The sequence below is a fragment of the Heloderma suspectum genome, chromosome 7 (assembly GCF_057233095.1).
Source record: "Heloderma suspectum isolate Gila_16-S chromosome 7, 16-S_ref, whole genome shotgun sequence".
NCBI classification, from domain to species: Eukaryota; Metazoa; Chordata; class Lepidosauria; order Squamata; family Helodermatidae; genus Heloderma; species Heloderma suspectum.
In genome coordinates, this window is record NC_139464.1 from 50,869,168 (window position 1) to 50,891,353 (window position 22,186).

General features: G+C 43.3%; 1 protein-coding gene across 1 annotated transcript in view; it reads left to right on the forward strand.

The window, feature by feature from the left end:
* The first annotated feature begins 1,273 nt into the window (after nt 1-1,273).
* The window catches only part of ANKS1B (ankyrin repeat and sterile alpha motif domain containing 1B), a 578,800-nt gene continuing 557,887 nt past the window's right edge, over nt 1,274-22,186 (forward strand). Inside the window, exon 1 of the mRNA XM_084810203.1 lies at nt 1,274-2,026. Coding sequence (XP_084666329.1) covers nt 1,893-2,026 — 134 coding nt within the window. The 5' untranslated portion in view covers nt 1,274-1,892. The remainder of the gene's footprint in view (nt 2,027-22,186) is intronic.

The following is a 22,186-nucleotide window of genomic DNA, read 5'->3' on the forward strand; positions in this document are numbered from 1 at the left end:
TTCCTAAAATTTCTTGTATTCTTAACTATTATATTGTATTTACAATAATGTGAGCAGTTGAAATGCCATGCATTACAAGCAGACTTGGGTGCAATCCTATGCATGGCTGGCTAGGGAATATTGGGAGTTGTAAGACTTTTTTCTGTCTAAACATGCATAGGATGCATGTGCCCTTCGAGAGTTAAATTGTGGAAATCCAGTTTTATAATACACAGGGAGGAAATGTGTAATTTGTAAAGTAGCCAGAAGATCTTTCAAGACATCCTATGCTTTTAGAATAATTTTGTTCCTTACCACAGCAGGACCTTGATGTAATTGGCATTTGCCATTGCACCAGTGTAAAAATGACATGATCAACCAAATTTTCTTTTTCAGATTCTCTCTCTGGCAAAAACAAAAGCCAATCAAGATCAGGAGAGCTACTATGCATCCTTTGTAGAGTCATATCCTGACTCCACACTTTCTTTTTGTTGTATATCTATTATTTTGTTCGTCTGTTATCTAGAGTGTTTATGTGCAGTGCTAAAATTCTTCCTCTGAGCCCCTTCAAATTATTCACCATTCATCCCAAGGATAGTCGTGAAAACAAACCACCACCACCCCTCATCCTCTTAACCAATTCAACAGACTCAGCTGTATGGCGGTAAAGCTCTGTGATCCTATACTGTACCCATAAAAAGGGAGGAGGGGACCATCCGTATTCTAGAATAGGGAGTTCTAAATTTCATAATGCTTATTTTGGATTCTGCTGTAGCATTTTTGTAGTGACCGTAGTGTGTTTAGAGCCAAATCTGCAGTGTTTTACTAGCCAGGGTGGAGCCCTGAGGAGAGCCCTTTAAAAGTGTGGACGCGCCTTAATATCCCAAACAATATTACAGTTTCAACGGTCATGCTCCCTCAGGGTCCCGAGCGCTCTGGAGAATCCGAGCTATCCTCTTTTCTTCCACCGTAGGCGGCCCTGCCCTGCCCCGCCACCACCGTCACAAATGGGGTCGTCAGAGCGAGCAGCACATCTTTCTCCTCCGAAATGCCGGCTTCCCGTCCTCTGGGTCTCCTGCCTGGCAAGACAACATCTCAGAGCCCCCCCCCACCCCCTGCCTTCCCCACCCCCTGCCTTCCCCACCCCACCCCCCACTCACTCCCTAACGCTATGCCTGCGTGAAACTGGGTGAGCGCGCGCGGCGCCGCGCCTTGTCCTCTCGGGCAGTCGTTATCGATCAGCCGCGTGCGCGCGAGTATGAGTGTGTGTGCGCGCGCGCGCGCGCGACACCGCAGTGGAGCTCGAGAGGAGTTGCAGTTGCCGCCGCGGTTTGGGCGGGCTGGACCACTGAGGGAGGGCAGCAGAATCCCCGGCGCGGCAGGAGCCAGAGCAAGGACAAGCGACTGGGAGCCAAATAGGGGAGGGGGCCCAACAAGCTAGTCAGCCATTCAGAGGCAGAGAATTCTCGTCTCCTCAGCAACGGGCCTGGATGGCCAAGGCTGCGCCTCCCCTTTCGCGCCCTGCTGGTCGTTAATATCTTCCTCACTCTTAACCCGCTTCAGCCTGGAACAGCCTCCCTCCCCTTTCCCCAAGCTAGAATGTTGGCTGAAGGTGGGGAAGATTCTTTCTTCCTCTTCCCCCCCCGCTCCTTTTTCTTCCACACTCCACCCAGAAATGATCTAGTGAAAATAGGAGGAGGCGATTTTTCCCTCCCTCCCTCTATTGCTGCTCCTTTTTCTGCTGGTCTGTGAAAGCTGCAGGGATATCCTCATTGCTCAGTTCGTTCGATGGGCGAGCAGGATATATTTTTGTGAAGAGGGTTTTTTTTTTTTTTTTTTTTTTAGTTGGGAGGAGGGAGTAACCTATATAGCATTTGGGGTGGGGGGTGGGGGTTCTCTGATGAATCCCGACCATGGGGAAGGACCAGGAACTGCTTGAAGCTGCTCGCACTGGGAATGTGGCTTTGGTGGAGAAACTCTTGGCTGGCAGGAAAGGAGGGCTCCTGGGCAGTGGATCTGGACCTATTCCTTTATCCAACTTGCTGAGGTAGGGATATGTTTCCCCACCAGCTGCTGCAGATAGTAACCTCCTCCTCATTATCATCATCATCATCACCCTTCCCCTCCTCGTTCTGGCCAGTATTATTCATAGTAACTCTTAATTGTGTCTCTGAGGATGTACAACTGAGGAAGAGGTTTGATTTCTATATTTATGTGCTTCAAAGTCACTGGTTTTGATGACATTAACAGTAATGTTTTGATTTCTTTCCCTCAGTGTGTTAGCAGGTACTTGCTTTTCGTCTGTTACTTGCAGTGGTGCAGAACTTTGGCATATATTGGGCAGCCTGATATGCACACACACTATTATTATTCCTCTTGGGTTTTCTTTTTTCATGTGTATGACAAAAAATTAGTTAATTTGGTAATTGAAGGCAAAGTATTGCATATTTGTAACTATATGGCAAATAGCTTTCCTCCATTGCCTATGCTTGCAGCCCTCATTTGCAGGAGAAATTAACCATGTCTCATTAATAAGGCTGTACAGTGAAAGAAATGTGAACCTCTTAATGAGAGGCCAACTATACAGAATAGCTGTAAAATGTATGCAGCAGGTGATCAAAATTTGTAGAACCATGTGACACTGGGTTATTAAGCATTTCTGGATGAAGGGAGCCAACTTCTATTCCAGAGAGATCTCATGTAATATGTAGGACAGCATTTAATGTTAGCTATTAATGGTGTAATGTTAAGTATCATCATGCTGCAGGTGAGAAGAACATATTTCACTGGCATTTGACTTTAGTCAGACACAAGAAGGTCTGCAGCATACATTTCCTCTATTAAGACTACCCTAGGCACAAGCACAGCAAGGCAAAATAAATTGACATGCTATTGACCTAAAGCTTGAACTAATCATTAATTATATTCCATTGGAAGAAAAGAAGCAGGCCTGAAGTAATGAAAGTAGGTTCAGAGACCAGCAAAAAAGGTCAGATAGTTTTCAGGATTCTTCATAGTAACAGGTTTAATATTTTGTCAAACTGCCACTTTACCTTAATGCAAATACAGGTTTTTTAAGGTTCTTAATTTTTTCATTTTTATTATAATCAGCAGTTGTTCAGATGGCCAACCAGTTTCTCAAAGTGATAATGACATAATTTTTGTTAGCATGCTGCTTGTCACAGTGAATTTACAGAGATCTTTTAGTACTATAATGATGTAACCTGAGTAAAACAGATAATGTGAGCTGATTAGATGGGTTTTAAGGGAAGCATCATTAATAAATGTGATATATATTGATATATCAGAATTTCATAGTGACATGGCTAACATCAATTTGTACTGTAAACCATCTGTCCAGTTCTCATACTATCTTAGGATTCATTTTTATAGAGCAATGTATTATTTGTTATACAAAGCTCTTTAAGAGAATGTATTTGCTCACTTTTAAAAACACAGAAGAGGTTGAAGAGATGCTTTTATTATGTAGTCTGAATACTGTAGAAATGAATAGTACAGAAAACTGTTGATTACTAAGGGTGCAATCCTATGAGGAGTGGGCCGTGTCAGAACTCAGAGGCAGCCAAGTTTCCAATGCAGGGCGGGTGGCATGTGGAGGGGATCCTCTCCTCCACACTCTGGCCACCCTGTATTTGTGGCTAGATAGGCAATTTCGGCTGTCTAGCTGGGGCACCTCAGAGTGGGGTGGGGGGAGGCCGGACATCGCATAGAAAGCATCATAATGCACTTCCGTAGTCCCCTCCCCCCCCACAGGAATGCCCACTTTTCGGCCATTCCGCACTGCTCTTCCAAGCACGGAGCCGGGGATGATCCATGCTGCATACGAGGCGGTGGGGGCGTGGGCAGGGAGTCCAAGCTCAGTTCCCAGAAACCGAAAAATCTTATGGCTGTCTAGACATTGTCTAGTGGCCATAGGATTGTGCCCTAAAATTATTAAGGTATATTACATGCTCCCCAGTGCCACAGCTAGGTGATTTTAGACCCTGGATGTAATGGTCTTATGCTCTAGATTGAAATGTGTATTGTTTCTGCCCCCATCCCCTGCTCGCCATTCCATATTTTACGACTGCTTCTATATTCCTTATATGTTAGAATGTTTGCCAGCCCCGATAATAAAATACTCTGAGCATGTGCAGTTTTGCATTTTAAACTCACTTAAATCATAGTACCATCATAACTGTAGGAATAAAATGGAGTTTGCTTCTGCTGCCCAGATGCCCTCATCACCTGCCACTCTCTGGGTGCTTATTTAGGGGGTTCAGCCCTAGCTGCATCACTGTTGTTATTGAGTACTATTCTTTTTAACAGCAGATTAGTTTTTTTTTAATATACAGAACAGTTGCATATTATTTTCTGGGACATCTTCAAAAGAGATGTATAAAAGGTACAAAAGCAATATGTAAAGCAACTTTTAAAATGCTTATATTTGTCAACAAGGCTGGAAAAATATTTCTGATTTCTAAGAGCTAGCCAGTATCAAATATGTAAGTGGCAGTGTAGCAAATACTTTCCAAGACATCAGCACCACATTTTTAGATGCCTGAGGGACTACATTTTTCATCCTTATCTATAACTTAAGCTTGTTGGTAGTATAATAAATAATCAGATACATAAATGTGAATTATGTCATAATCATACTTAAATTTACAATAAGGTTTAATGGTTTTTACTTTCCTGACTTTAATGTTTCAGTGACTTTATAGTACCTAATCCTGGCTCTTTTTTCAAGATCAAATGTTGGTTGCAATTTTAATGCAGTTGAATATGGCTCTTACCAGCAGCAAGTTGTTTAGGATTGTCTCTGTAATTTCAATTTAATTGAAAATGCAGTTGCAAAAATGATCGACTTTTAAACTGGAATTTTTACTTTAATGAGATCAACAATGGTGAACAAAGCTTAGAGCTATAAGTCTGAATATTGGAATATACAAGCAAATGAAGTGTGAATATCATGGTTTCATGACCTATATTAGGGTGAGGGAGGAAATAATTAACTCTAATACTGAACTTAGGTGGTTCCGTCTATATAAAGCTTAGAAGCAAAACAGGGCTACCCAGAAATAAGATAGTGGTTTCTATATATTAGCGGGAGTATGGGTACACATAACTATTTTAGTTTGTAAATTAAAAGAGAAATGCCTATAGAGGTTTCAGGACTATGGAATGCTAGGTGCAGTTGAGATATGGAATGTTGAGACTGTCAGCTGAGGGAAAGGAAAATAAAGATGGAAGAAGTTAACAAATTGGCCTGCTCAAGCCTCTAACAGCTTGTAGGGCAGGGAGCTTCATACCAAAAGGTTAAAAAACTCCTCTCCTCTCGCAATTTTATTGAGAGATTTTAGGAGGGAGGAAAGAAAACAGGACACCTTGCCCCCTTCTTTCTCAAGACTCTCACCACACATCAGCATATAGCAATAAAGTGTTGTCAATTCCAAATCTGACTCCTTCAGTGCTGTATAATATAGCAGAGATAACTCACGTAGGAACATAAGAGGAGCCACGCTGGATCAAATCAAAGGTCCATCTAGTCCAGCATTCTGTTCACACAGTGGCAACCAGTTGCCTGTGGGAAACCTACAAGTAGGACATGAGTGCAATAGCACTCTCCCACTCATGTTCCCCAGCGACTGGTGTATATAGGCATACTCCCTTTGATACTGGCGGTAGCATATAGCTATCAGGACTGGTAACTATTGATAGCCTTATCTTCAATTAATTTGGCTAATCCTCTTTTAAAGCCATCCAAAATGGTGGCCGTCACTACATCTTGTGGAAGTGAATTCCATAGTTTAAGTATGCACAGTATGAAGAAGTACTTCCTTTTATCTGTCCTGAATCTCCCACCAATAAGCTTCATGGGATGACTGCAGGTTCTAATATTAAGAGATAGGAAGAAAAAAGTCCCTCTATCCACTTTCTCCACACTTTGCATAATTTTGTACACCTCTATCATGTCTCCCCATACTCCCATAACTGGGACAGTTAAATAGTCCCAGATGATGTAACCTGTCCTCATAAGGGAGTTGCTCCAGCCCCTTTATTGTTTTAGTTGCCCTTTTCTGCACTTTTTCCAACTCTACAATACCTTTTTAGGTGCAATGACCAGAACTGTACACAGTATTCCATGTGTAGTCATACAATAGGTTTGTATAACAGGAGAATGATATTGGCAGTTTTATTTTTGATTCCTTTACTAATTATACCTAACATGGAATTTGCCTTTTTCACAGCAGCCGCATGCTGGGTCAATGTTTTCACTGAGCTGTCTACCACAACCCCAAGATCCTCCTTGGTCAGCAACTGCTAGCTCAAATCCCATCACTGTATACACAAAGTTGGGATTTTTTTTTTTTTGCCCCAACATGCATCACTTTACACTTGAACCATATTTGCTATTTTGATGGCCATTCTCCCAGTTTGGAGATAACTTTTTAGAGCTCTTTGCAATCCCTCTTTCTTTTAACCATCCTAAATAATTTGGTGTTATCAGGAAACTTGACCGCCTCACTGCTCACCCCAACTCCAAATTATTTAGTTAAAAAGCATTGGTCCCAATACAGATCTTTGTAAGACTGCAGTCTTTACATTTCTCCACTGTGAGAATTTACCATTTATTCCTTCTCTCTGCTTTCTGTTCTTTAACCAGTTACCAATCCATAAGAGATCCTCTCCTCTCACTTTATGACTGCTAAATTTGCTCAGGAGTCTTTCATGAGGGACTTTTGGAAGTCCAACTAGACAGGGTCTACTAGACCACCTTTGTCCACATGTTTACTGACACTCTCAAAGAACTCTCAACTCCAACTGCCTTCCTTGCTGATTTTCTGATCCTGATGTATTTAAGGAATTCTTTATTGTTGCCCTTGATATTGTTAGATATGTGCTCCTCAAAATGCTTTTTTGCATCTCTTATCTGCTTGCATTTCCTTTGTGCAAGTTAGTCTCCCTTTTTGTTCTCGTCATTTGGACAAGACTACCATTTTTGTGAAAGAAGCCTTATTTTCTCTAATAGCTTCCTTGACATTGCCAATTAACAATGCTGGTGACCTCTTGGACTTCGTGCTACCTTTCCTGACCTGTGGTATACATTATAACAGAGCTTCTATTATTATTTTTACTATCAATCATGGTAGCAGTGACTATGAAATTTGGGAAAGAGGCATTATAGCTTAGTTAGCCATACAGGTCTGTATACAGGCCGCAAAAGAAAAAGTAAAAAAAACAAACCCCATGATAGGCTACGTAACGATTAACATAGCCTATCACGGCTAGATTTCCAAAGTCAGCTGTGATAGGCTATGTTAATCGTCACGTAGCCTATCACGGGTGACTTTGGAAAAAAAGGAAGAAGAAAAAAGCACGTACACAAATGGCGGCGGCCCATGGGCGCCACCATTTGCGTTCCTTATTTTGGCACAACTAGTCTACGTAAAGATTTACGTAGACTACGGCGAAAATAAGGGAACACTATTTGCGTTGCCCTTATTTTCGCCGTAGTCTACGTAAATCTTTACGTAGACTAGACGTGCCAAAATAAGGAATGCAAATGGCGGCGCCCATGGGCTGCCGCCATTTGCGTAGGCGCTTTTTTTTTTTCCCCCAAGTCACCTGTGATAGGCTACATGACGATTTACGTAGCCTATCACGGCTGACTTTGGAAATCTAGCCGTGATAGGCTACGTAAATTGTCACGTAGCCTGTCACGGGTGTGTGGTTTTTTTTTTTTACTTTTTTATTTTGTAAAAATAAAATTTTTACCGAGATCCGTGGCGGAATTCTCTGACATCCTTACTTGGGTGTGCTGTATTATACTGGTTCTGGTCCTTCCTTGGGGTAGTGGTTAGAGAAGGAATTTCTAGGGTACTCTTGTTTGATATCATGGCTATTGACCTATTGCTGAAACCAACACAAGAAGTCATCTGAGGATTGTAGTGTCACCAATATGCAGATGACAGCCAGCTTTGTTTGTCCTTTCTATCACGTTCCAGGAGGAAGTTGTTGAGGTTCTGAAGCAGTGCTAGAGGTTCTTGATGGACTGGAAGGAAGAGAACAAATTGAAACTTAATCCAGACAAGACAGAGGTGCTTCTAGTCAGTAAACGTATTGATTTGGAAATAGTCCTGGAAAGGGTACACTCCCCATAAAAACTCTGGTCCAGAGCTGTGGATTTGGCTTAAGCTTGGATTTCCAGGTTGCAGATGTGTTCATGAACACTTTTGCCCAACTTAGATTAGTGCATCAGTGTACCCAATCCTAGAAAAGTCAGATCATGGTGACATATTCCTTAGTTACATGGTGATCTACAGGGTGCTGCCTTTGAAAAGTGCCTGGAAAATTTAGTTCAGCCAGAATGCAATTGATTCAGATTGTTGACTGATACTGAATATTGGGACCATGTGATGCTTAATTACAATAGGTTAATTGGATTCCATTTCAATTCAAAGCACTAGTGAGGACTTTTAAAACCATAAACTGCTTGGAACCAAGATAGCTAGCTTATGGAGTGCCTTCTCCCATATAAGCCTATCCACTCACTGAAATGTTCTGGAGAGGCTCTCCTTCATGTCCCTGCAGTATCTGAGCTGCATTTGTTTGGGATTTGAGATAGGGCCTTCTCTGTGGTTGTGCCAAGGCTTTTGAACTCCCATCCTAGGGAAGTCTGCCTTGGCTCCTCTTTGATGAACCTTATGCCACTGTTCAAAGACATTTTTTCGACAGGCATTTGACCTACTGACTTGCCAAATTTTAATGGCCCTGGTATAATATTCTGAACTCAGTTTCTCTGGTGTTTTGTATTCCTTAGTAACTTAATATTTTTATTGTACTATTATTATGTCATAAATCACCTTGAACTTTTTTACTGGAAAGGTCAGATAAAAATATCTTAAATAATGACTATGATGTTTATATGCTGGGGTTTTGTGGGGAATCTCTGAAGGATGTACACTGCTGGCTAAGCCATATCAGACATATCCTTTGTTAGGGAAATTTCAGGTTAATTGTTCAGAATGGTTGATTGGTGTTTCCTCAATAGAAGCTAATGATCATATCTGGAATGTCAGAACCATTTTGGGAAGCAGACTCATCTTCTCTCCACCACCGCAACTGGTGCATCTTAAGTTTTGTGTTTTTAAAGAAGCTGGGGTTTCAGGAAAGAGAGAAAGGGAGCTGAACTATAAGGTGACGGTACCTTGTGGTGCGGGTCCCTCTTTCTAGAAGTCTGATATGGGGCAGCAGTTTTCCTGCTTGCTAAGAGTGCTTACACTGCTTGCCTCTGTCTATGCTGTACTTTAGGGGTGGGCAAAGTATGCCCTGCAGGACACACCCAGCCTGTAGGACCTTTTAATAAGGCCCTCTAGAGTGACAGTGCATCACTCCGCCGGCACCGGTTCACTCATTGACAATGCCAGGTGCCCAGGAGGCTAGTGAAAACACTGCATGTCACAGCTCAATGCTCCCACAAGGGGCATGCCTTGAAATGGCCGTTTCATCTTATCAGGTGAGGGAGCAGAGGCAACAGCACACAGAGTGCATGTGCATGCACACATGCTGTTGCTGCATTTTAGTGGGCTTGCAGGTGTTGGCAGAGCTGGGATAAATGAACAGAATAAGAACAAGGGTAGGGTGAGGAGATTTTTCCACCCCACCCTTCTTGGTACCATTTTGCAGCTCTGCTGATGGAAAAATGTCAAAGGTTGATGCACTAAGATGCTTAAAGCTATAGTGCTTTTTATTGGGGGTGAAAACCCTCAGAGCTCTTCCAACCTAAATTTTCTGGAGGCCTCTTATTTAAATGTTTCCCTGAATAAATTTGAAGCTAGAATTAATAGCAAGACAAAGCAAGTGTAGAAAAAGGAAGACATTTACCCCTGTGCAGTATGACATGGAGATGCTGCTGCTGCAATAATCAAATGGGACTAGGGATGTGTGATGCTGGGAATTCAGTTCCGTTTGAGCCCAACAAGATTCCTCAGTGTTTCTGTTCCGGTAAGCAGAGGTGGACTGTAGAGGATTTTTTCCCCAGTTCCGGAAATGCTTTGCACTTTTTTTCAGGTACCGCCATTTGTGTAATGGTAATCTGCGCAAATTGCATTAAGTTTTTTTTGTGGATCTTAAATTTGCGCTAATGGAGTTTTTTCTTAATTCTCCCCAGTCTTTCGCAAGCGTACAAGAGCGCAGGTTCAGATGTCTGATATGTGACTTTCCTTGTTTCAGCTGTCAACAGGGGCACTCAAGTGGCATAGGTAACATACAAGGAAACTGACAAGGCAAGACTACATATAGGCTAATTTGTGCATGGCTGTGAAAGACCAGGGGAAAAATAGTAAGATAAAGAAGGAACCATTTGCAATTCAGAAGCACCGAAAAAGAAAGCGAGCTAGGTAACTGCACCAAGGGATTGGGGGAGGGGGGGACAATATCTCCTACTTGGCAATGTAATCCTTTCACTATTAAGTGTTGAACTGACACTTGTCAGTGTCCTACTCCCTTTCAACACTTCCCTGAGTCTCCACCAAGTCCAAAGAGGTGAGATATTTGGCTCCCCCCCTTTTGCAGCTCCTTCGACTAGTTACTCCTGTTGCAATTAGCTCCTACAGCATGGGCATGATGGGGAGGGGGTGCACTCTGAATCTGAGTGATCCACCAAAGCGGCATCCTTTGGCTTGGAAGAACATGGGAGTGGGAGGCAGAAAGGTGCCTCCTCTGAGCTTCCTGAAGGTCTCGATCACACTGAATATATGTAGCGTGGCTGATGGAGGACTGACTGTCACAGGAAGTTAATTCCAAGCCGAATCATAGTCACAACAGACACAAGCCCCTCAGGCTGGGGGGCTCACCTGTTGATCTAAGAATCATGATTGAAGGAGGAAGACAGCATCAACTGGCTGGAGCTTCACAAAAGCAGGAAGAGCTGAAAGGTTGCCACGTCCTTGTGCACACTGACAGTATTCTGGCGAAGGCATATATAAACAGACAGGGTGGGATGAGCTCTCCTTCCCTTCTCCGAGAAGCTACTCAGATCATCTGGTGGACAGAACAGCACCTACAGTCCATCAGAGCTAGAGTCCCAGGACACCTTGTGGAAATGTTGAAGCAGTTTCTCCTGCTGTGCTGCAAAATCTGCTTTTAAGACTGCCATTGAGTCTGCAGGGGCGCTATTGTCTTTTGGAGTCTCTGATGCCATCTTATCTCCTTGCTGCCATCGCTGGGATCAATCTAGAAGTTGTTCTTTAAGTTTAAAGAAGTCTGTTAAAACCTTCGACTTCAGTCCCATTCGGTGCAAGGACATTCCCCACTTCACAGGCTACTTTTCCAATTATTTATTCATTTATTAAATTTCTTAATCGCCCATCTGGCCAGTCACCTGGCTACTCTGGGCGATGTACAATAATACAACTGTTTAAAACAATAAAATTCCACATTAAAACATTGTATTTCTAAAAATACCCTAACCCACCCCAAATGCCTGCAAGAACAACCACGTTTTTAATGTGTGGCGGAAGCTCATTAAAGAGGAGGCATGGAGGAGTTCCTTGGGGAGGGAGTTTCACAGAGTGGGGGCCACCACAGAGAAGGCCCTCTCCCTCGTCCCCACCAGTCTAGCTGTCCTGGCTGATGGGACAGAGAGAAGGCCATCCGAGGCTGATCTTGGTGAGCTGCCTGTCTGGTGTTGCTGGAGGCGCTCCTTGAGATAGGCTGGGCCGGAACCGTATAGGGTTTTAAAGGTCAAAACCAACACCTTGAATTTGGCCCGGAAAACAACTGGTAACCAGTGCAACTCCTTCAACACCAGAGTGATGTGATCACGCCGGCGGCTGCCTTTAATCAGGCGGGCCACTGAGTTTTGTACCAGCTGCAGCTTCAAGGGTTGTTGTTGTTCAGTCGTTCAGTCGTGTCCGACTCTTCGTGACCCCATGGACCATAGCATGCCAGGCCTTCCTGTCCTGCGCTCTCTCCCGGAGCGTGCTCAAGTTCATATTCATTGCATCGGTGATGCTATCTAGCCATCTCATCCTCTGCCGTCCCCTTCTCCTTTTGCCTTCAGTCTTTCCCAGCATCAGGGTCTTTTCCAGGGAGTTTTCGCATTAGGTGGCCAAAATATTGGAGCTTCACCTTCATTATCTGTCCTTCCAATGAGCACTCAGGGTTGATTTCCTTTAGGATGGACTGATTTGACCTCCTTGCAGTCCAGGGGACTCGTAGGAGTCTTCTCCAGCACCACAGTTCGAAAGCATCAATTCTTCGGCGCTCAGCCTTCCTTATAGTCCAGCTCTCACATCCATACATTACTACTGGGAAAACCATAGCTTTGATTAGACGGACCTTTGTCGGCAAGGTGATGTCTCTGCTTCTTACTATGCTGTCTAGGTTGGCCATAGCTTTCCTCCCAAGGAGCAAGCGTCTTTTAATTTCATGGCTACAGTCACCGTCTGCGGTGATCTTGGAGCCCAAGAAAGTAAAATCTGTCACTGCTTCCATTTCTTCCCCTTCTATATGCCAGGAAGTGATGGGGCCAGATGCCATGATCTTAGTTTTTTTAATGTTGAGTTTCAAACCAGCTTTTGCACTCCTCTCTTTCACCCTCAACAAGAGGCTCTTTAGATCCTCTTCGCTTTCTGCCATTAGGGTGGTATCGTCTGCATATCGGAGGTTGTTGATAATTCTCCCAGCAATCTTAATTCCGACCTCTGATTCATCCAACCCGGCATTTCTCATGATGTACTCTGCATATAAGTTAAATAAGCAGGGTGACAATATGCAGCCTTGTCATACTCCTTTCCCAATTTTGAACCACTCGGTTGTTCCATGTCTGGTTCTTACTGTTGCTTCTTGACCCTCGTACAGGTTTCTCAGGAGACAGGTAAGGTGGTCTGGTACTCCCATCACTTTCAGAATTTGCCACAGTTTGTTGTGATCCACACAATCAAAGGCTTTAGCGTAGTCAATGAAGCAGAAATAGACGCTTTTCTGGAATTCTCTTGCTTTCTCCATGATGCAGCGAATGTTGGCGATTTGATCTCTAGTTCCTCTGCCTCTTCTAAACCCAGCTTGTACTTCCGGTAGTTCTCGGTTCGCATACTGCTGAAGCCTAGCTTGTAGGATTTTGAGCATCACCTTGCTGGCATGTGAAATGAGCGCAATGGTGCGGTAGTTTGAACACTCTTTGGCGTTGCCCTTCTTTGGAATTGGAATGTAAACTGACCTTTTCCAGTCTTGTGGCCACTGTTGAGTGTTCCAGATTTGTTGGCATATTGAATGCAGCACTTTAACAGCATCATCTTTTAGGATTTTAAATAGCTCGGCTGGAATACTGTCATCTCCGCTAGCTTTATTGTTACTAATGCTTCCTAAGGCCCACTTGACTTCACTCTCTAGGATGTCCGGCTCAAGTTCAGTGACCGCACTATCATGGCTATCAGGGACATTCAGATCTTTCCTGTATAGTTCTTCTGTGTATTCTTGCCACCTCTTCTTAATCTCATCTGCTTCTGTTAGGTCCCTGCCTTCTTTGTCCTTTATCATGCCCATCTTTGCACAAAACGTTCCCTTGAGATCTCCGATTTTCTTGAAGAGATCTCTAGTCTTTCCCATTCTGTTGTTTTCCTCGATTTCTTTGCATTGTTCACTTAAGAAGGCCTTCTTGTCTCTCCTTGCTATTCTCTGGAACTCTGCATTCAGTTGGGTATATCTTCCCCTTTCTCCCTTGCTTTTCGCTTCCCTTCTTTCGTGAGCTACTTGTAAAGCCTCATCAGACAGCCACTTTGCTTTCTTGCATTTCTTTTTCTTTGTGATGGATTGAGTTGCTGCCTCCTGAACAATGTTACGGACCTCCGTCCATAGTTCCTCAGGCACTCTGTCTATCAGGTCTAATCCCTGAAATCTATTCCTCACCTCCACTGTATATTCATCAGGGATATGATTTAGGTCATACCTGAACGGTTTAGTGGTTTTCCCGACGTTCTTCAATTTAAGCCGAAATTTTGCAAGAAGCAGCTCATGATCTGAGCCACAGTCAGCTCCAGGTCTTGTTTTTACTGACTGTATGGAGCTTCTCCATCTTTGGCTGCAAAGGACATAATCAATCTGATTTCGATATTGACCATCTGGTGATGTCCATGTGTAGAGTCGCCTCTTGTGCTGTTGGAAAAGAGTGTTTGCTATGATCAGCATGTTCTCTTGGCAAAACTCTATTAGCTTTTGTCCTGCTTCATTTTGTACACCAAGGCCATGCCTGCCTGTTATCCCGGTGATTTCTTGACTTCCTACTTTAGCATTCCAATCCCCTATGATGAAGAGGACGTCTTTTTTTGGTGTTAGTTCTAGAAGGTGTTGTAGGTCTTCATAGAACTGATCAACCTCAGCTTCTTCGGCCTCAGTGGTTGGGGCATAGACTTGAATTACTGTGATGTTGAATGGTTTGCCTTGGATTCGTACTGAGATTCTATCATTTTTAAGATTGTACCCCAGTACTGCTTTTCCCACCCTTTTGTTGACTATGAGTGCTACTCCATTTCTTCTAAGGGATTCTTGCCCACAATAGTAGATATGATGGTCACCTGAATTAAATTCACCCATGCCTGTCCATTTTAGTTCGCTGATTCCCAAGATGTCGATGTTCAATCTTGCCATCTCATGTTTGACCACCTCCAGCTTACCTTGATTCATTGATCTGACATTCCAGGTTCCTAAACAATATTGTTCTTTACAGCATCGGATTTTCTTTTCACCACCAGACACATCCACAGCTGAGTGTCCTTTCGGGTTTGGCCCAGCCGCTTCACTCTTTCTGGCGCTACTTGGAAATACCCTCTGCTCTTCCCCAGTAGCATATTGGACACCTTCCGACCTGAGGGGCTCATCTTCCAGCGTCATATCTTTTAGCCTTGTGATACGTTCCATGGGGTTTTCTTGGCGAGAATACTGGAGTGGGTTGCCATTTCCTTCTCCAGTGGACCACATTTTGTCAGAACTCTCTGCCATGACCTGTCCGTCTTGGGTGGCCCTGCACGGCATAGCTTATGGTTTCACTGAGTTACGCAAGCCCCTTTGCCACAACAAGGCAGTGATCCATGATGGGGAGCTTCAAGGGTACAGCAGTCTAGATGAGAGGAGATCAGGGCATGTACTACCAATGGGAGCAGATGGTCGGGGAGGTAGGGGCGCAGCCGCCGTATCAGATGGAGTTGGTACAGTGCTGCTCGGCTCACAGCTGACACCTGAGCCTCCATGGACAGCTGGGAGTCTAAAATTACCCCAGGCTGCGGACCTGGTCTTTCAAGGGTAGCTGTACCCCATTCAACACCAGGTCAACATCCCCCAACCTCCTCCTGTCTCCTACCAAAAGTACCTCGGTCTTGTCAGGGTTCAGCTTATTCCTCCCCATCCAGCCACTCTCTGTCTCCAGACATTTGGACAGGGATTCTACGGCCAACCTTGGTGAAGATTTGAATGAGAGGTAAAGCTGCATGTCATCCACATATTGATGACACCGCACCCCAGACCTCCTGATGATAGCCCCCAGTGGCTTCACATAGATGTTAAATAGCATCAGGGCCAGGATGGAACCCTGTGGCACCCCACAAGTGAGCAGCTGTGGGTCTGAAACCTCCCCTCCCAGTGCTGCCCTCTGGTACCTGCTGGAGAGGAAGGACCGGAACCACCGTAATATGGTGTCTCCAGTGCCCAACCCCTCCAGGTGGTCCAGGAGGATACCATGGTCAACGGTAGCAAAAGCCACTGAGAGGTCAAGGAGAAGAAGGAAGGCGCGTTCGCCCCTATCCAAAGCCCTCCTCATATCATCCACCAAGGCGACCAAGGCCGTTTCTGTCCCGATTGAAATAGATCTTGATAATTGGCTCCTTCCAAGTGTGCCTTCAACTGCATCACCACCACCCGCTCAATCACCTTGCCCCAAAATGACAGATTCGAAACTGGGCAAAAGATGTTCAGGACTTGGGGATCCAAGGAGGGCTTTTTTTAAAAGTGGTCTTATCACTGCCTCCTTGAGAGCTGATGGCATCACTCCCTCAAGGGAGGCGTTCACCACCACCCGGATCCCTTCACCCAGCCTCTCTCTGCAGCTCATAATGAGCCAAGATGGGCAAGGATCAAGTAAGCAGGTGGTAGGCTTTACAGATGAAAGCACCTTGTCCACTTCATCAGAAGGAAGAAGCTGGAACCGGTCCCACAAAACCGGTTTGCCACAGAGCACCTCTTGCTCGCTAACTGTATCCACGACACGTGGAATAACACTCCTAATCCTTTGTGAGCAGCTCGACCTGCTACTTACACATTTTCGGAGGGCTCTGAAGGAGCAATAGCTTTACGTGGCCATCTTACTTTGCACCCGGCCATGCCCGTGAGTTATTTGGATTGAGCATGATCCAGAAATATTCCACCAGATAGACCAGGGGTTCAGATTACTGTCTGTAGATCCGGCTGCAAGCTCTGAGAACAAAAAAGTTTGTCCTAATATCGATGCACAGGCATTGCATGCTTGAGCACATTAGAATAGCAATGGCTATACAAGCTCCTATACTCTTTTCTACTAATTGGTATTCCATCAAGTACCATAGAAAAGATAAAGGCACAAAATATGGAGGTGATCCAAACAGCTGGCTGCAGAGACCATCATTCCCAGATCTGCCACTAATTAGCTGTCAAGGCATATGCAAGTATTGTTAACAGTTCAATATTTAACAAATTTGAGAATGTACTAATGCAGCCTTCCTCAGGTTGGTGCTTTCCAGATGTGTTGGACTACAACTCCCATCATCCCCAGACAGCATGACCAATTATGGAAGATCAAAACACCTCAACGAATTATGGCTATGACTAGAATACAGCATAATCTTGAAAATTAGATAATTTATCAAGAACATCGGATTAGATACAAAACAATGTGCAGAAGGCAGAAAGTATATTGACAAAGTGTGTACAAAAAGGCTGTAAGGCCACAGCTCTCAAAGTGTGGTGGACCCACACTTCTTCTAGGGTGCTTTTAGGTCTTAAGTGTTATTTGAATCATGAAAACACTGTGGCCCTATTCACATGCAAAAGGGGGAAGAGTGGTTAGGGTAACTACAGGGAGGGGAGGGTTAGGTTAACCATGGCATGTGTGTCTGTTACACGACTGGGAACTGTGTGACATGCTGTGGTTTACTTACCCATTCCTTCTCTGTGGTTACTAAGTTATCCTCCCACTGCTTCTGGTTATCCCAGCGGCTGTCATGCTGGGAAATAGTGCACGCCAACCGCTCCAGTTGCTATATGACAGCGACTATAGAGTTCAGCTGCACTGCCTAGAGCATCTCCAGAAGTAGCAGACTCTCTAGGCTGCTGTCTGTATGGTCGCTGCGTTTTTGTGTGGAGCGGCCCTTTATAACAACTGAGATCCCATCACATGACATGGTAAGCCACCGCAGTCCTCCTTAACCCCACTGCAGAGGGATGGTTTGCTGGGGTGGTTTCCTAGCCATCGTGGTTGGGATTTTGACCCCACACTCAACACACTAAGCCACCGTGGTTCACTGAAAAATACAAACCACAGTGGCTTAGCATGATGTCTGAACAGGCTCTGTGGCTTGCTTCAGATGTAATGTCAAATCAAAGTTCGTTCTCATGAATAAGTCCTGTTCTCATGTGGTCCTTTCTCCTGCTCACCATGTTGCACATAATAACTTCCTGGGTTTTGACAAACCATAGTTTGCAGTTACATCTGAACCAGCAAACTGTGGTTTCCTGTGGCTTTGCAAACCAGGATTGAAAGTCAATGTTTGGTCCTGGTTTGATTTGAATTAACTCTAAAGGTCAGTTCAGACATACAGCAAAACATGGTTTGCCTTAACCCAGTGATTCTTCACTGAGGCCATACAGTCCCACAGAGGGTGATCTAGAAAACTTGGGGGACGTTCAGAACTTTTGGGGGCAAATGGGGCATTCATGATTTTATTATTTATTTATTTATTTATTTCTATACCGCCCAACAGCCAAAGCTGTCTGGGCGGTTCACAAAAATTAAAACCAAACAGCACACAATAAAACAATTTAAAATATATAGAACATTAAAGCCACAATATAACAATGCAACCACAATAAAACCTAGCAGCAGTGCAGGAGTTTAAAATACAGATTTAAAACAGCAAAGCTAAAAGTTCAGAAAGCTAAAATGCTTTATGTTTTTAGGCAGCACCTTCTCTTGCAATTACTGGTAACAGCTAGAAGTTGAGAGTTGTATATTTCTCCCTCACCGAGGATTAAATCACAGATCCTAGCTAGAGTTTTCCCCTTGCTGCCTGGCCTTTAATAAAGTGGCACACAGCAAAGAGGAATCAAATAGGAATGCCGCCTCCCTTCTTGTGGCAAAAATAAATAATATTCTTCATCCAATGACAATGCAACTATGTATGTGTGATGAGCTTCCAGAAAGAAAACAACATACTGGGGCTGTAATAGGCACAAGACAATGGAGGGGTTCTCAAAAAAGTGCCTATTGGGCTCAAATAAACCTAACAAGAAGTTGGCTGACAGCCTTCTGGCACAGGAGCAATTGAATGCATGCCTGAGATATGTGTATTATATGCATATATAATAAATGTACTTGAATAAAGCTGCTACTAAAGATGGATTTGAACACAAATTTGCAGTTATCTGTGGCTGCAATCCTGGACACTGCTAGGCTGCCTAAATCTATTTGGCTTCAATGGGATTTAAGATTGCCTTAAGGTGCAATCTTATGCATGTTTAAACACAAAAAAGGCCTACAACTCCCCCTGTGCTGGCTGGGGCTTTCTGGGAGTTGTAGGCCTTTTTTTCTGTCTAAATGTGCATAGGATGTGTCCTTAACGTTTATCACTCTAGGGAAGACTACAGGAACACTGAGATATAATTTCTTTGGGTGTCTTCTATAGATTTTATTAAAGGAAGCTTGACCCAGCCAGTCTGTGAGTTATCCACTTCTGCAATAGAAACAATTTGTATTATGAACCGTAAAAATCGTCTTCAGGCAGGTTAGTATTACAGTCGTGGTCATTGAAACGATAATCTGTTTAAGCACTTACATGTAGTCATTAAAGACATAATGACAGTTATGCTTTCAAATAAACATTACACCTTGGAGCTATGTATGTAGTAATTATTTTACCTGTAAGCAGTCTGCACTGCTATTCTTTCAGATGAATGTTTATTACTCTGTTAGGTTAATAAGACTAATTTAACAATTAGTTTGCTTTGAAGCCATTTGTAATTTTATTTTGATCTGCATTATAATCTTAGTCAGATATAGGTCTTTTTAGAAGCCATAGCAAACACAGATCTTGGCTCTTGTACCTATATTTGATTGTTTTCACAGCAAAGGACATTTCTAGATTAGGCTTTTAGCCTGCCACTTTATTGCTTCTTCTCTTTCCAGATTCTATTGTGGGATTAAGATTGGATATCTACACACTGGGGGGGGGGGGGCGCTTCTCTGCTTTTCTGTACATTCTGCTACATAACCTCTAGGTGGTGTGGTGGTATAGCAAAACTACACTTTCATTCTGTCATACCTGCAAATACCAGATTTTCCCCAGTCAAAAAGCTGCTGCGATAATGCTTGGAAAGCATGGGAGAGGCTTTGGAGGGTCTCTAAAGCACTGACACACTACCATGAGTGAGGAATGGCAAGTGCACAAGAAAAGCCTTATCTAGAAACACTCAAAGTAATGTCAGGCCTAAATGAATTTGAAGAAAATCTTTCAATACTACAAAGAAGTTTATCATGACATTTGGCTTTTCAAGTTATGTATTAAGTATTATTTGAATCAAACAATTATACAGGCTGGTATTGTTTCTTAAGGCTGAAATCCTGCTCAGAGAGAGCAAGAGCGCGATGCATTCGTTGAATCATACTCATGTGTATCTGTAGGTAGGACTGCAGTTTAAATATCTTCCACTAATGGGCATTAGCTACTAACTCAAAAGCAGTTTTAACTATCAGTTAACTACATTTTAGTAGAATAATTGGAACTATCTTTGGAACTACTTGAAAGTAGCTAAGTAGTTTTAACTACTTTTCAATAACTTATTAAAAGTGAAAAGTCAAACAAAGCAGTTTACTGGAGCTTCAGTAGTTTAGATATTTAATTAAGAGAGCAATCCTACGACCACTAGACAGTGTCTATGCAGCCATAGGATTTTTCCGTTTCTAGGAACCGAGCTCAGAGCCAGGGTTCCAAGCTTAGTTCCCAGAAATCACGCTCCCCACACCCTCCCCTGCCACCTTGTAGGCGGCACGGTTCTTTTCTATCTCCGCGCTCATAACTGCAGTGCGGAGTGGGTGAAAAGGGGGTGTTCCTGGGGGAGGGGAGGAGACTGCAGAGGCATCGTTTTAACATTTCCTATGTGCCGTCCAGCCTTCCTCCCCACTCCAAAGACTCCAGCTGGACAGCCAAAATTGGCTGTCTCACCGCAAATGCAGGGCGGTCAGAGCACAGAGGAGAGGATCCCCTTCATGCGCCTCCCGCCCTACATTGAATAGGCACCTCCAAGTTCGGAGGCAGCTGAGTATCCCAATAGGATTACGCCCTAAATAACCTGTGCAAATTGTGCCATATGAGTTGGGCATGAAGTAAACGCTAAAAGCAAAATGAGCTTACAGTTTCAGGCTGAAGTTCATTTTTTACTTGTTCTTAATACGCTTGATTATTTATAGTATCACTCACAGACAGGAAGTTCTAGGAATGGAATGAACAGCATTAATTTACTTTCTTTAGTTTTCTTTTGTAGGAATCCTTAAGTCTACAATCCTATGCATATTTACCTGGGAGCATAGATAACACAGTGAGACTTACTTGTGAGTAAACATGCACAGAACTATACTTTAAGACCCCCGTACCAGCACATAGTAAGTAGTCAAAGTAGGCCTGTAAATGATAAACTCCATGCAGGCCTTCCCACCCTTTTGGTGCATTTGGAATTTTGAGAAAGTGCTGTGGGTGCCACCCCCAGTGACTGCAATCCTCTCCTCCCACCACTGCCCTCCCCCCAGGTTGTCCCCCCGCTATACCCGCACACACTTTGCTTTTCTCTTGGGTCTGGGTAAGGATCCGTGTCTCGCGCCCATGTTTTTGAACTACAGCAGCATTGACAAGTGCCGAAACTGTGATTTTTACTGCACAGTCTGTAGACTCCAATGTAAGCTTCATTGATATATGTAGGACAAACAAGCAAGGCTCTCAAGTCACAAATCAGAGAACATAAAAACAAGATAAGAGCAAGGGTATTTGAGGCCCCATTAACATCGCATTTCGTGGAATCTAATCATTCACCAGAGGAACTGAGATTTATAGCAATTGAACAAATATACATATCAAGGTATAAAGGACAAGATCCTCATTTATTACTGTGTCAGTGAGAGGTGTTTTAGATCTTTACCTTGAAATCTGTAGCCCCTAATGGACTTAATGAAACAAAAACGCAGTATTCGTGTAAATAGACAGCACAAGTTATACAGCATCTGCTTTAAGACTGATTACCAGGTCTGTTGAAAGGGAGTATACAGCTGATATAAATCAGAGTAATTCGGAAGTCAAGTTCATTTGGTCCTTGGTCATTGTGAAGGAGTTGTAGAACATTTTGGTCAGCTGGAATTTGTAAAAATTGTTTTCATACCTATGGTAAACTTCCTACGTTTTGCGAATAATTATTTTGTGAATGAGTTAAATGTGGAATGAGATCCTAAATATTTTTTCAGAAGTTGGTTTATAAGGATTTGCTTTTATCACTAGAAAAGTGAAGAGGTGCAGCCCAGTAATAACTAAAGTTGACCAGAAAATATTTTCTCCCAAAGATTCAAAAGCTACAGATACGGACTTTGATAAAGGCAATTTGCTGAAACAGATTTTGACCTGCATACTGTTATTATGTACATATGTATTTATTCCTGTTATTATACATTGTTGACAGTATAGTTGTGAACTGAATTATTGGGGTACGTGGTTTTGGGGCTGTATTAATTGGGTGACATCCACAAATGTAGCCATCTCACTGCTCATCCCTGACTTCATAACATTTGTGGATAAATTAAATAGAATGATTGCTGATTTTCCTCCATTGTGAATATTGCCCCTCTGCTTCTACCTTCTGCTTGCTGTTTTTTAAAGCAGCTATCACTCCAAGCAAGCTGATTTGGAGTCCCAAAGTGATG